A 14,083-nucleotide genomic window follows, 5' to 3' on the forward strand; every position below is an offset into this window, starting at 1 on the left:
TTTTACATTTATCTTCTTATGTTTTGCTCAATGTGGGAATCTTACTCTCTAAACTAAGGTTGGTCAGTATTATTTTCTGCAGTGGTGCGAATGGTCTGTATTTACTCTGTCCAGTAGGGTGGACCTGAAAAATCCGTGTAGTTTTTGAGCACTTGAAATATAGCTTGTACAACTGAGAAAACAATTTTTTAATTTTATTTTATTTTAATTAATTTTAAGAGCCTCATGTAGTTTTTGCTACTGTTTTAATCATACCGTGCTACACAAAGTTCTAGAGTAGCAGTTATAGTAGATTTAGTGATGTAGAGGGAATGGAAGAGACAAACATGAAACTTGAACCTATTTCTTTAAAGAGCAGGTTCTACTAATCTTTTAAGGGTTATATCTTTTCCATTCCTTTTGTTTTTTTGTTGATACCTTTCTGAAAAGTATCTGTCATTCATTTTCATTGTAGAGATTTTTGCAAAATGAATTTTTTTTTTTAAAGAGAGAGTGAGAGAGGAGAGAGAGAGAGAGAGAATTTTTTTTAATATTTATTTTTTAGTTCTCGGCGGACACAACATCTTTGTTGGTATGTGGTGCTGAGGATCGAACCCGGGCCGCACGCATGCCAGGCGAGCGCGCTACCGCTGAGCCACATCTCCAGCCCAGTGAATTTTAATAAAGCATTTCTTCAGTCACCTTTAATAGTTTTCCAAATACCTTCATTGATTCTCTGTTCTCTGACTTTGGACCCCCTCTTCAGTCTGGCTTCAGTCTTCATTTACAGTCTTAAGGATTAGCTTCAGTTTGTGGCTGTTTTCTTGATTCTCATTTCCCTTGCTTACATTATGCTTCTGCCTACCTAATTTTTAGGTCTAATTCCCATCTCACCTGTGAATTTTTTTTTAATGACCTTCAGAGATCTCTTGTTAATCCTTTTCTGTCATTACCACTCATTGACTGATATAATCATGTGCACCCTAGACTTTTTTTTTTTTTGCTGTCATATACAGAAGCGCTTCCCCTAAAAACAGAAAACCTTCAATTATACATTATTTGGAGCATCTAGTACATATACCTGTAGAAATAATGTAGTCTCTTTATTTTGTTTGCAAGCTGTTATCAAAAATTTTACTTAGTTGTAGCTCTAACTTATCTAGTTTAAAAGAGGTTGTTTTTTTTTGTAGTTTCTCCTATATTTTGATTCTTCTAAACGATTTTATTCTTTAAATGCTTATCATTTTCTTTTTAACTCCACAGAATTTATCCCTAGGGTTGACTATGGCATTGAAAGTTTGACACTTATTGTTTTTAAGTTGGAGAGGAAATAGCATTAACGACAAGAATTTATTCATTCATTTAACATATACTTACTGAATACCTATTAGGTGCTGGGATTATAGCAGCTTAAAAAATACAGAAATTTCTATCTGCATGGAATAAAAAATATACTTGGATATTTTGTATTATATATATTTGTATTAGCCTCTTACCAAACCACTATGTTTAGATGTAGTGTCTGTTGCATAAACAAGTAGTAAATATTCCATTTAGTATTTAAATGACATTAAAATACTAGAGTTAATGTTATTTAAAGTCTAAAGATTGTTCCTTTTGTGTCATTTTAAACAGAACACCCTGAAGATGTAGCTCCTACTGTTGGATTTTCTAAAATTGACCTTAGACAAGGAAAGTTTGAAGTCACCATCTTTGACTTGGGAGGTGGCAAAAGAATTCGGGGAATTTGGAAGAATTACTATGCTGAATCCTATGGGGTAATATTCGTTGTGGATTCCAGTGATGAAGAGAGAATGGAAGAGACAAAAGAGACAATGTCAGAAGTGTTAAGACATCCTAGGATATCTGGAAAGCCTGTATTGGTGTAAGTAACAGTGTCATTGTAAATTAGGGGCGGTGGCCTTAACCAATAGAGAAGTTATCTGTTACAAAGTATTATATTAACTAAAATAGTTGTGCCCTAGTACAATAAAATGTATGTAATTAACTGAGAATTACTAATTATTGAGGCCTTCTTATAAAATAGAGATAAAGAATTAAGATTGTGTTATGGAACAATTCTTATAATTAGATCTCCTGGGTATTCAAATGTAAACTCATGTTTTAGTTGACAATTTTCTTTCTATCAAATTTACAGTTTGAAATTGTCTGTTAACAAGATTCTAGAATAATTTAAATTTTTTTCTCTTTTAATAACATATTTTGCCATTGTCCTTGTGTTTTTTTTTGAGAAGATTCTTGTTTGCAAATTATTTAAATGGTTTATTTTTCTAATGCCACTTTGATTTTGTAATATTTATTTCTTATTTTTCCATCTTACAAATATGATCTGTGTCATTACCATCTTAGTCATACAGTTATATCATTTTGTCCCACTGCCTGAACATTTTTTAAGAACAAAGTGACAAACATCTTTTGTAGTCATAGCATTTATGTGTGGTAAACACCAGATGGTGCTATACCTTTGGTAGGTAGTAAAGTGAAAGTTCCTTAGTTTAAATTTCTCTTTAATTTGAAGCTCACTAAATATTGTCCTTGCCTTCTTATTTCTTTTCCCTCATTCTTGTGATCCATTATTAAGGGTTAAAAAAAATCAACTTATCATATGGATAAATGAAAAAGTCTTAGTTCTCATTGTTCCTCAGGAGAATGAAGATTTTTTTAAGTAAGGCAGTTTGGAAGCTTTGATTACAAACGTTAAAAATCTAATTGTATCATTTATTGTTAAGCTTATACTTTAAAGTTTTTATGGATTTAACTAATTAGGGAAGGTATGTGGTTTATATAATCAATACTGAATCTGAAGTAAAACTCTTTATTAAAGATATATATGTAAAGTTAGGTTGAATTGGTCTCTACAGTGTTTAAGCAGAGAATCAGTGATTTCTAAAGTCAATGATATTAATGACTATTAAAAAAAAGATAGTAATGACTGTTGATCATTCAAAAAATAGTTATATGTTTATACTTTATAGTCATTTATTTTTCTTTTGTTCTTTTGTACATTTATTCATGCACGTACATATTAATTCATCAAGTTATTTATTGAGTATCTATTCTGTGCCAGGCACTGTTCTGGTGAGGGGAATTTGTTTGGGAACAAAAACAGTGAAACTACATGTCTGACCTCTGATGCTTATGTTTTAGTGAGTATAGTAATAAATAAAATTAACAAATTCTGTCACATTAAGTGATACATTATATTGAAACAATGAAGTAAGTGAAGGAAGATCAGGATGCCTATAGTGGTGGTGACAACAAGGGCATTTTGCCCTTATAATTAAGATTATCATAGGAATATTACACTTAAGGTGATGGAGACAGTCTTACAGATTTCTGTGGAAAAGCACCAGGGCAGGAGCTTGCAATTATTAAGTGACTGGAGTGATTTCTGAGTAATTAGATAACTATAAGTAAAATATCTGCTTTCAGTTCTGTCTTCTCTTTCAGCCAGGGTATTTCCTGAGTACAAGAAAAAAGTACACAACTCGGATGATTACTTCATCATTATAATTTTATAGTCAGTGAGAACTTGAAAAGATATGAGGATTAATTATGGATCAGTAGTATGTTTATGAAATATAATATGTCTTATTATTTTACCAACTTTTTTCAGAGGAGTTTTTTTTCCCCAAAATGTATTTTAATTTTAATTGACATATAGAAATTGTACATGTTTGTGGGGTACAGTGGGATATTTCAATATTTGTATATAATGTGTACTTTGATTCAGATCAGGGTAATTGACATTGTTATTCCAAGATTTGTGTTTGTGGTGTGAACATTCAGTCCTATTAGCTGGAGGAGGTAAGTCACTGAAGATGCCTTTGGAGTATATGTTTTATATCTGGCAAGTGGAGTCTCTCTACCTCTCTGCTTCCTGATATGATGTATTCAGCCACTTTCCTTTGCCACACTCTTCTGCCATGATGTTTTCTCATTTTGATCTCTAAAGAATGGAGCTGGCTGTCTATGGATTGAGACCTTTGAAACTCTGAGTCCACAGATAAATTTTTTCTTCTCTAAAATTGTTTTTGTCAGGTTCTTTGGTCACAATAGTGAAAAAACTGACTAAAATAACATAGGTTTATTTCTGAATTCAGTATTCTATTCCTTTTGTCTATGTGTTTGTTTTTGTGCCAGTATCATGCTGTTCTAGTTACTAAATCTTTGAACTAATGTTTTGAAGTCAAGTGTGGTAATGCCCTCCAGCTTTGTTATTTTTGCTCAGGATTGCTTTGGCTCTTTGGGGTCTTTTGTGTTTCTATAAAAATTTTAGGGAGTTTTTCCTCAATATCTGTGAAAGAATATCAATGGTATTTTAATAGGAATTTCATAAAATCCATAAATCACTTTGCATAGTATGGACATTTTAACAATATGAATTCTTATAATGCATAAGCATGGGATGTCTTTCAGTTTTTTTGTGTCCTGCTGAGTTTATTTCATGACTGTTTTGACATTTTCATTGTAAGGATCAATCACTGTCTTGATTGTATCTATTCCTAAATAGTTCATTTATTTATTTTTAAGCTAATGTGAATGGATTCCTTTCTTCTTTCTCAACAGTTTTCTTTTTGATGTATATAGTAAAGCTACAGATTTTTTTATGTTCATTTTGTGTCTTGAACCTTACTGATTTTTTTTTTAAGTCCATTGCTCTTTTTTTTTTTTTTTTTTTGGTACTAGGGATTGAACTCAGGGGCACTCAACCACTGAGCCACATCCCCAGCCCTGTTTTGTATTTTATTTAGATACAGGGTCTCACTGAGTTGCTTAGAGCCTCGCTATTACTTGAGGCTAGTTTTGAACTTGCCATCCTTGTGTCTCGGCTTCGTGAGGCACTGGGATTACAGTCATGCGCCACTGCACCCAACCTTTACTGGATTTATTTATCAATTCTAGCAGTTTTTTGGTAGAGTCTTAAGGTTTTAAATCATGTAATTTTCTAACAGGGATAATTTAACTTCTTCCTTTTTAAATTTGAGTGTCGTTAATTTCTTTCTTTTGCCAAATTGCTTTGGCCAAAACCTTCAATACCATCTTGTATAAGGTTGATGAAAGTGGACATCCTTGTTTTGTTTCTGGTCTTAGAGGAAATGATTCTGGCTTTTCCCATTCACTCTGATATTATCTGTAGGCGTTTTTGTTTGTTTGTTTGTTTGTTTGTTTGTTGCTGTTCTAATTAGTTATCCTAGACAGCAGAATATGCACTTCAACTCATTGTATACAAATGGAGTAGAATTTTTCATTTCTCTGGTTGTACACAATGCAGTCACACCATTCATACAATCATACACTTACATAGGGTAATAATGTCCATTTCATTCCACCATCTTCCAACCCCATACCCCTTTCCCTGTCCTCTCTCCCCTTTGCTCAATCCAATGTTTCTCCATTCTTTCCTTGCCCCTCCTCCCTATTATGGATCAGTATCCTCTTATCACAGAAAACATTTGGTCTGATTGACTTCCTTCGCTTATCATGATACTCTCCGGTTCCATCCATTTGCCTGCAAATACCGTAATTATATTCTTCTTTAAGGCTGAGTAATATTTCATTTTGTTTATATACCAGAGTTTCTTTTTCCATTCATCTATTGAAGGGCATCTAGGTTGGTTCCATAGTTTAGCTATTGTGAATTGAGCTGCTATAAACATTGATGTGGCTGCATCACTGTAGTATGTTGATTTTAAGTCCTTTGAGCATAGACTGAGGAGTGGGATAGCTGGATCAAATGGTGGTTTCATTCCAAGTTTTCTAAGGAATCTCCATACTTCTTTCCGTAGTGGTTACACCAATTTGCAATCCCACCAGTAGTAAATGAGTGTACCTTTTCCCCCGCATCCTCACCAACACTTACAGTTGCTTGTATTCTTGATAATTACCATTCTGACTGGAGTGAGATGAAATCTTAGTTTTTATTTGCACTTCTTTAATTGCCAGAGAAGTTGAACAGTTTTTCATATATTTGTTGATAGATTTTATATCTTATTTTGGCTGCTCAGTTCCTTAGCACATTTATTGATTGGGTTATTTGTGGTTTTTTGGTGTTAAGTTTTTTGAGTTCTTTGTATATCCTGGAGATTAGTGCTCTTATCTGATGGATGTGTGATGAAGATTTTCTCCCATTCTGTAGTCTCTGTCTTCACATTACTGATTGTTTCCTTTGCTGAGAAAAAGCTTTTTAGTTTGAATCCATCCCATTTATTGATTCTTGACTTAATTTCTTGCACTTTAGGAGTCTTGTTAAGGAAGTCAGGTCTTAGCCAACATGATGAAGATTTGGGCCTACTTTTTTTTCTATTAAGTGCAAGGTCTTTGGTCTAATTCCTAGGCCCTTGATCCACTTTGAGTTGAGTCTTGTGCAGGGTGAGAGATAGAAATTTAATTTCATTTTTGCTACATGTAGATTTCCAGTTTTTCCAGTACCATTTGTTGAAAGACAATTTTTTCTTTAATGTATGTTTTTGGCACTTTTGTCTAGTGTTAGATAACTGTATTTATGTGGGTTTGTCTCTGTCATCTATTCTGTACCATTGGTCTACAGGTCTATTTTGGTGCCAATACTATGCCGTTTTTATTACTGTAACTCTGTAGTATAGGTTCAGTTCTGGCATTGTGATGCCTTCTGCTTTATTCTTCTTGCTAAGGATTGCTTTAGCTATTCTGGGTTTCTTATTTTTCCAAATGAATTTCATGATTGCCTTTTCTGTTTCTATGAGGAACATCATTGGTCTTTTAATTGGAATTGCTTTAAATTTAAAGCAATTCCAATTAAAAATTATTTTGACAATAATAATTTTGCCTATCTAAGAACAAGGGGGATTTTTTCATCTAAAATTTCTTTCTTTAGTATTCTGTAGTTTTCATTGTCGAGGTCTTTTCACCTTTTTTTTTTTTTTTTAGGCTATTGTGAATGGTGTAGTTTTTCAAATTTCTCTTTCATGGGATTTATCACTGATATATAGAAATGCATTTGATTTATGGGTATTGATTTTATATCCTGCTACTTTGCTGAATTCATTTATTACATCTAGAAGTTTTCTGGTTGAATTTTTTTTGATCCTCTAAGTATAGAATCATGTCGTCTGCAAAGAGTAATAGTTTTGAGTTTTCTTTTCCTATGCGTATCCCTTTAATTTCTTTTTTCTAGTTGCTCTGGCTAAGGTTTCAAGGACTATGTTGTTGAATAAAGTGGTGATAGAGGGCATCCCTGTCTTGTCCCAATTTTAGAGGAAATGCTTTCCATTTTTCTCCATTTGGAATGATGTTTGCTTTGGGCTTAACATAGATAGCTTTTACAATGTTAAAGTATGTTTCTATTATCCCTAGTTTTCTAGTGTTTTGAACATGAAGAGGTGCTGTATTTTGTCAAAGGCCCTTTCTGCATCTATTGAGATGATCATATGGTTCTTATCTTTAAGTCTGTTTATATGATGAATTATGTTTGTTGATTTCTATATGTTGAACTAACCTTGCATCCCTTGAATGAGCCCCACTCAATCATGGTACAGTATCTTTTTAATATGTTTTTGTGTGTGATTCGCCAGAATTTTATTCAATTTTTGCCTCTTGATGTGTCTTTGTCAGGTTTTGTTATCAGAGTGATACTAGCCTCATAGAATGAGTTTGGAGGGTTCCTTCCTTTTGTTTTCATGGAGTAATTTGAGGAATATTGGTATTAATTCTTCTTTGAAGGTCTTGTAGAACTCAGCTGAGAATTCATCTGGTCCTGGGTTTTTCTTAGTTGGTAAGCTTTTGAAGGCATCTTTTATTTCATTGTGTGAAACTGACCTGTTTAAATTATGTATGTCTTCCTGATTCAGTTTGGATAGATCATGTCTCTAGACATGTCTGTGTCTTCAAGATTTTCTATTTTATTGGAATATAAATTTTCAAAATAGTTTCTAATTATTTTTTGTATTTCAATAGTGACCATTGTGACATTTCCTTTTTCATCACAAATTTTAGTAATTTGAGTTTTCTCTCTCCTTCTCTTCATTAACATGGTGAAGGGTTTGTCAATTTTATTTAATTTTTCAAAGAACTAACTTTTCAGTTTAAGATTTTTTTCAATTTTTTTTGTTTTAATTTCATTGATGTCTGCTCTGATTTTAATTATTTCCTGTCTTCTACTGTTTTTGGTGTTGATTTGTTCTTTTTCTTTGAGATGTATGAATGAGCTCAATGCAATGAACTTTCCTGTTAGTATTGCCTTCACAGTGTCCCAGAGATTTTGATATGTTTTATTGGTATTCTCATTTACTTCTAAGAATTTTTTTATCTCCTCCCTTATGTCTTCTGCTGTCCATTGTTCATTCAATAGTTTATTATTTCATTTCATACTCCAGGTATTGGAGTAGCTTCTATTTTTTATTTTATCATTGATTTCTAATTTCATCCTATCAGATTATGATCTCATAGAATGCAGGGTAATATCTCTATTTTTTTTTTTTTTTAATTTGCTAAGAGTTGCTTTGTGGCATAATATATGGTCTGTTTTAGAGAAGGATCCATGTGTTGCTGAAAAAGTATATTTGCTCATTGATGGATGAAATATTCTACATATGTCTGTTAAGTCTAAGTTATTGATTTTATTATTGATTTCTGTAGTTTCTTTGTTTAGCTTTTGTTTGGAAGATCTATCCAATGGTGAGAAAATGTGTTAAAGTCACCCAGTATTGTGTTGTAGTGTATTTGATTCTTGAAATTGAGAAGAGTTTGTTTGATGAATGTAGATAAGCCATTGTTTGGGGCATATATATTTATGATTGTTATGTCTTATTGATATATGATTCCTTTAAACAGTATGAAACATCCTTCTTTATCCCTTTTGATTAACTTTGGCTTGAAGTTCACTTTATCTGATATGAGGATGGAAACCCCTGCTTGTTTATGCAGTCCATGTGAGTGGTATGTTTTTTTCCTAACCTTTCACCTTCTGTCTGTGGATGTCTTTTCCTATGAGATGAGTCTCTTGAAGGCAGCATTTTGTTGGGTCTTTTTTAAAATCCAGTCTTCCAGTTTGTCTTTTGATTGATGAGTTTAGGACATTAGCAATTGGTTATTATTGAGGTATGATTTGTATTCATGGTCATTTTGGTTTAATTTTGATTTTCAACTTGACTTGGTTTCTCCTTTGATTGGCTTTTTTATTAGTATAGTATAATAGGGTGATCACACCCCAACAGAGTAGATTTCTTGTCAGAAGGTGTGAGCTGTCTGGTACAATAAAAGTCTGAAATGATCAGAAATAAAGATAAAGCCAGAAATTAGATAGAAAGAGGAGCATCTGATGGGTTTTCCAGTCATGATAGGAGCTGGAAGTGAACAACTGAAAAATGGCTCCGATTCTTTCTTAAAGGGGGTAGTACAAGCAAGGAAGGGATAAGGTTTCAGTAGGAGAAGTCTTGGTTAGGTGCTTGCTTCTCAGTGTGGCAGGGGTCTTGCAGTTAACAGGTTGGTTGGCATTTTGGCAAGCCAAACCCATCTCCATGTGGCCTCAGTGGGTCATTTCCATCTCTGGAACTGTGCCTGAACTTGAGTGGTGAGCTAGAACAAGGTTCCAATTTGAAGTAGGCATTCTCAAACCAGGGGGTTCCACCTGGGAGTTCCTACAACTGGGGTTCCCTGACTAATGGCTTCCACATCACTCAGTTTACCCATAGCTCTCCACAGTGTAGTACCTACCTTTGCTGATTTTCATTGTTGTTTTTCGTTTCCTCCTCATGGAATATTTTTCTGAGGATGTTCTGTAGTGCAGGTTTTCTAGTTGTAAACTCTTTAAACTTTTGTTTATCATGGAAGGTTTTTATTTCATCATCAAATCTGAAGCTTAATATTGCTGGACATAAAATTCTTAGTTGGTATCCATTTTCTTTCATAGCTTGGTATATATTGTTCTAGGACCTCCCAGCTTTGAGGGTCAGGGTTGAGATCTCCTGAGATCCAAATTGATTTCTTCCTATATATAATCTGATACTTTTCTCTTGTGGTCTTTAAAATTCTGTCCTTACTCTGTATGCTAGGCATTTTCTTTATAATGTGTCTTAGTGTGGATCTGTTGCCATTTAGTATATTTGGTGTCCTGTAAGCCTCTTATATTTGATTTTCCATTTAATTCTTCAGGTTTTAGAACTTTTCTGATATTATTTTATTCACAAGATTGTTCATTCCTTTGGTTTGTATCTCTGTGCCTTCCTCTATCCTTATAATTCTTAAATTTGGTCTTTTCATGTTATTCCATAATTCTTAGAAGTTCTGTTCATGTTTTCTTATCTTCACTGTATGGTCAACTTTATTTTCAAGATTATATATTTTGTCTTCATTGCCCGAGTTTCTATCTTCCAAGTGATCTAGTCTGTTGGCGATGTTTTCTATTAAATTTTTAATTTGGTTTATTGTTTCCTTCATTTCAAAGATTGCTGTCTGTTTTTGTTCCCCCCCCCCAGAATCTCTCTTTATTGAAGTAATCTTATGCTGCCTGTGTTTGCTCTCTTATATCATCCTTTACTTTGCAGATCATTTTAATTATGTATATTCTGAACTCCTTCTCTGACATTTCCTTTACTGTGTTATCAATGGATTCTATTATTATAGCATCTTGGTTTATTTGGGTTACTTTCTTCCCTTGTTTTTTCATGTTGTTCTTGTGTCTTCCTCTCTAAGTAGAACAGATCCAAGGTATTACAGTTTCTACCTATAGACTTACAGTATCCCTGCAGGTTTCCAATACCTTGACTTTAAGGGGCAGATCAATATTAACAGACCCCAGTGCAAACAATAAGCAGCCTTTAACCAAATAGTTCCTTTAAGACGTTTACAGTTTTGCCACAATAAACAGAAATTATGTGTTTGATTATTATCTACAATATAATACAATCGACACCACACCTGGTCCATGCTTAATTTTTTGAGAAAGGGTTTGAGAAAGGGTCTACATTTTTTAATGATGGACAAAGAGAGAACCAGGGATAGGGTTGGATGTTGAGGATGTTACTGAGGATGAGATATTACTGAAGTAGGAGGTGAGAATGTAGAGGTATTAAATCATAGGAAGCATGAAAGAGGAATCAAAGGAAATTGGCTGTCAGCAGGAAAAAAGAAAGACACTCCAGGGAGACAGATATGTGGAAGGAAAATATAGAGAAAGAGATGAAAATAAAATAAGATAGAATGAGATAAAATAAAATAAGAAAAACTGTAGAAATTTTAAAAAATACAACAAAACTGTAATATACGATTCAGACATCCCAGTCCTCAGTAGCCTGATGCATGAAAAGTACTTAGTTTCACAAATGTTAGGGATGTGAGGGTAGGACAAGAAAGAAAAAATATCTCAAAGGAAAATTCTGTTTGAGTTCCCTGCTTCCCTTCTCATCTGATAGGTGGTGTTGTCTGCATTTTGCTGTTATCTCCACCCTCAGGATGGTGTATATTACTAGGGTGTGAGGGTTAGTCTTGAAAATGGAAATCCTAGAGGCAAGGTATAGCAATGTGATGTGGGAGCCTGGTCTTGCCTGAGGACTCTACAATTCCTGGTCTCTAATTTAGTCTTTAAATTGTCTCTCTCTTGCCCCTGACCTTTTGACTACCCAATCAGGAACCTCTCTCTCCAGAGGTCCTGAGGGCTGTGTCCCTGTTGTGGAAAGCTGTTCTGTATCTGGAAGATCAGGACCAGGTATTGAGAGCTGCAGGCCAGCCACATAGCTGCAAGTGCTGAGATGGGTTGGTTGCTAGGGGGTGATGTTGGAAGAGTGGGGATTGGGGAGTCAAAAGTCCCTGTTGATTGCCAAACTGGCAGGACTAGTGATCATTGGATGATGGTATATATGGAGGGAGTTGGGGACCGGACTGGTGTGGTGCTGCCTGAGTTGGCCCAGGGAATCTGGTTGGCACTGAGCCTTCATACCTTCTTCTAACCTACTGATTCCATGCAAAGCTCTCTCCTGCCTCTGCAGGAAGATGGTAGCTATCAGGACACCTAGCAGGGAAACTTCAAGTGTAACCAAGCCTATAGGGACCTTGATGATGGTCTGTGAGGCCCTGGTTGTTGTTCCTGGATGGAAGAAACCATGGTCCTAGTTGGTGGTGATAGTGGAGGTGGCTAACCTGCAGGTACCTTGATGTTGAGCTTCCAGGCTCCTGCTAGTGTCCAAAGATGGAAGCTGCCCCAACTAAAGATGGCAATGGTGGCAGCCGAGGCAACCCAAGATGGTGGTGGTGTACCAAGATGGAGGCGACTGCTTTCAGAGATGGGGCAGCGATGGTGGGCTTGTGCCACGGCATTGGACAGCCTGTTTGGAGATGTAGCATTGCGGCTGGTGGTGCTGTGGCAGGCTGCTGCCTTCAGGCCCTTCCAGTGTCCCAAGATGGAGGCTACCAGGTTGAGGGGCCTAATGCAACAGTTACAGTGTCCCAGGTTGGAGGTGGCCAGAGGAGCCATGCTTTGGTAGATGGGGAGCTGAGAGCATCAAGGATCCACACAGGTGCAGCATCCGGTACAGCCAGAACAGAGGTCTATAAGTTTTTAATATATAGCCTTTATTGTGTTGAGATATTTTCCTACCATGCCTAATTTTTTTTTGTTTTGTTTTTTTGTACCAGGTATTGAACCAAGGAGCATTTAACCACCAAGCCACATTCCCAGCCCTTTTTTAATTTTTTTTATTTTGAAACAGGGTCTCACTAAGTTGCTTAGGGCTTCACTAAGTTGCTGAGGCTGGCCTTGAACTTATGATCCTCCTGCCTCGGCCTCCCAATGACTGGATTACAGGCATACACCACCACACTTGGCCCATGCTTAATTTTTTGAGAGGTTTATGAAGTTTATTGAATCTTATTGAATGCTTTTTGTGAATCTATTGAGATCATCATGACTTTTGTCCTTCATTAGTGAATGTGATGTGTTAAGTTTATTGATTTGCATATATCCAACCATCTTTGTATCTCTCAAATAAATTCCACTAAATTGTGGTGTAGAATTTTTTGTGTGATTTTGGATTTGTATTACTAGTATTTTATTGAGAATTTCTACATCTGGCTTTATCAGGGATATTGGTCTATACTTTTCTTTTTCTCTTTTTTTTTCTCTTATTTATGTTGTGAATTTTTCCTCATCTGGTATCAGGTTAATTTCCTCCCTTTCAATACTTTAGAATGGTTTGAGAAGAAGTGATGTTAGTACCTTTAAAAATGCCATAAAATTAAGCAGTGAAGCCATTTGATCCTTGTTTTTTTCTTTATGGGAAGACGTTAATTACAGATTTCACTGTTTTATTTGTTAATGCCTGTTCAGATTTCCATGTCTTCATGGTTCAATTTTGGTAAGTTATATGTGTCTGGAAATTTATTCACTTCTTTAAAGTTTTCCAGTTTGTTAGTGGATGGTGGTTCATAATAGTCCCTAATGATCTTCTGTTTGTCTGTGGTATCAGTTGTAATCGCTTCTTTTTCATCTCTGATTTTACTTATTTGGGTCACTTTTTCTTAGTCTAGAAGTTTGTTACTTTTGTTTTTCTTTTCAAAAGCCAATTTTTTGTCTTTTTTTTTTTTTTGGTTTGTATTTCGTTTATCTTTGCTCTGATATTTTTTGTTTCTTTCCTTCTACTGACTGTGGGTTTGGGTTGTTCTTGCTTTTCTAATTCTTTAAATCATATCATTACATTGTTTTTACTATCTTCACTATGTGATCAACTTTAATTTCCACATCGATTGCTTTGACTTCATTTTCTGACGTTCTTTCTTCCAAGTGATCTAGTCTGTTGGTTATGCTTTATTGAGTTTTTTAAAAATATTTTTATTAGTTATTGATGGACATTTATTTATTTATTTATTTGTTTGTATGCGGTGCTGAGATTGCATCCTTCATTTCAAGGATTTCTGGTTTTTTTTTTTTTTTCAGAGTCTCTCTTTCTTGAAGTAATCTTTTGCTATCTGTATTTTCTCTCTTATCTCTTTGTTGGAGTGATCAATTTTTGCCTATATTTGCTCATTTAGGTCTTAGGTCATTCTTCAATTCACAGATCATTTTAATTATGAACCTTCTGAACTCCTTCTCTGACATTTCATCAACTTCACT

General features: G+C 34.7%; 1 protein-coding gene across 2 annotated transcripts in view; it reads left to right on the forward strand.

The window, feature by feature from the left end:
- The window catches only part of Arl13b (ARF like GTPase 13B), a 61,450-nt gene that overhangs the window by 13,576 nt on the left and 33,791 nt on the right, over positions 1-14,083 (forward strand). For both annotated transcript variants that reach the window (XM_026405274.1, XM_026405275.1), the window contains exon 3: positions 1,615-1,864. In XM_026405274.1, the coding sequence (XP_026261059.1) occupies positions 1,615-1,864 (250 nt within the window). The remainder of the gene's footprint in view (positions 1-1,614; positions 1,865-14,083) is intronic.

Source organism: Urocitellus parryii, chromosome 2 (genome assembly GCF_045843805.1).
Source record: "Urocitellus parryii isolate mUroPar1 chromosome 2, mUroPar1.hap1, whole genome shotgun sequence".
In the NCBI taxonomy this organism is placed as follows: Eukaryota; Metazoa; Chordata; class Mammalia; order Rodentia; family Sciuridae; genus Urocitellus; species Urocitellus parryii.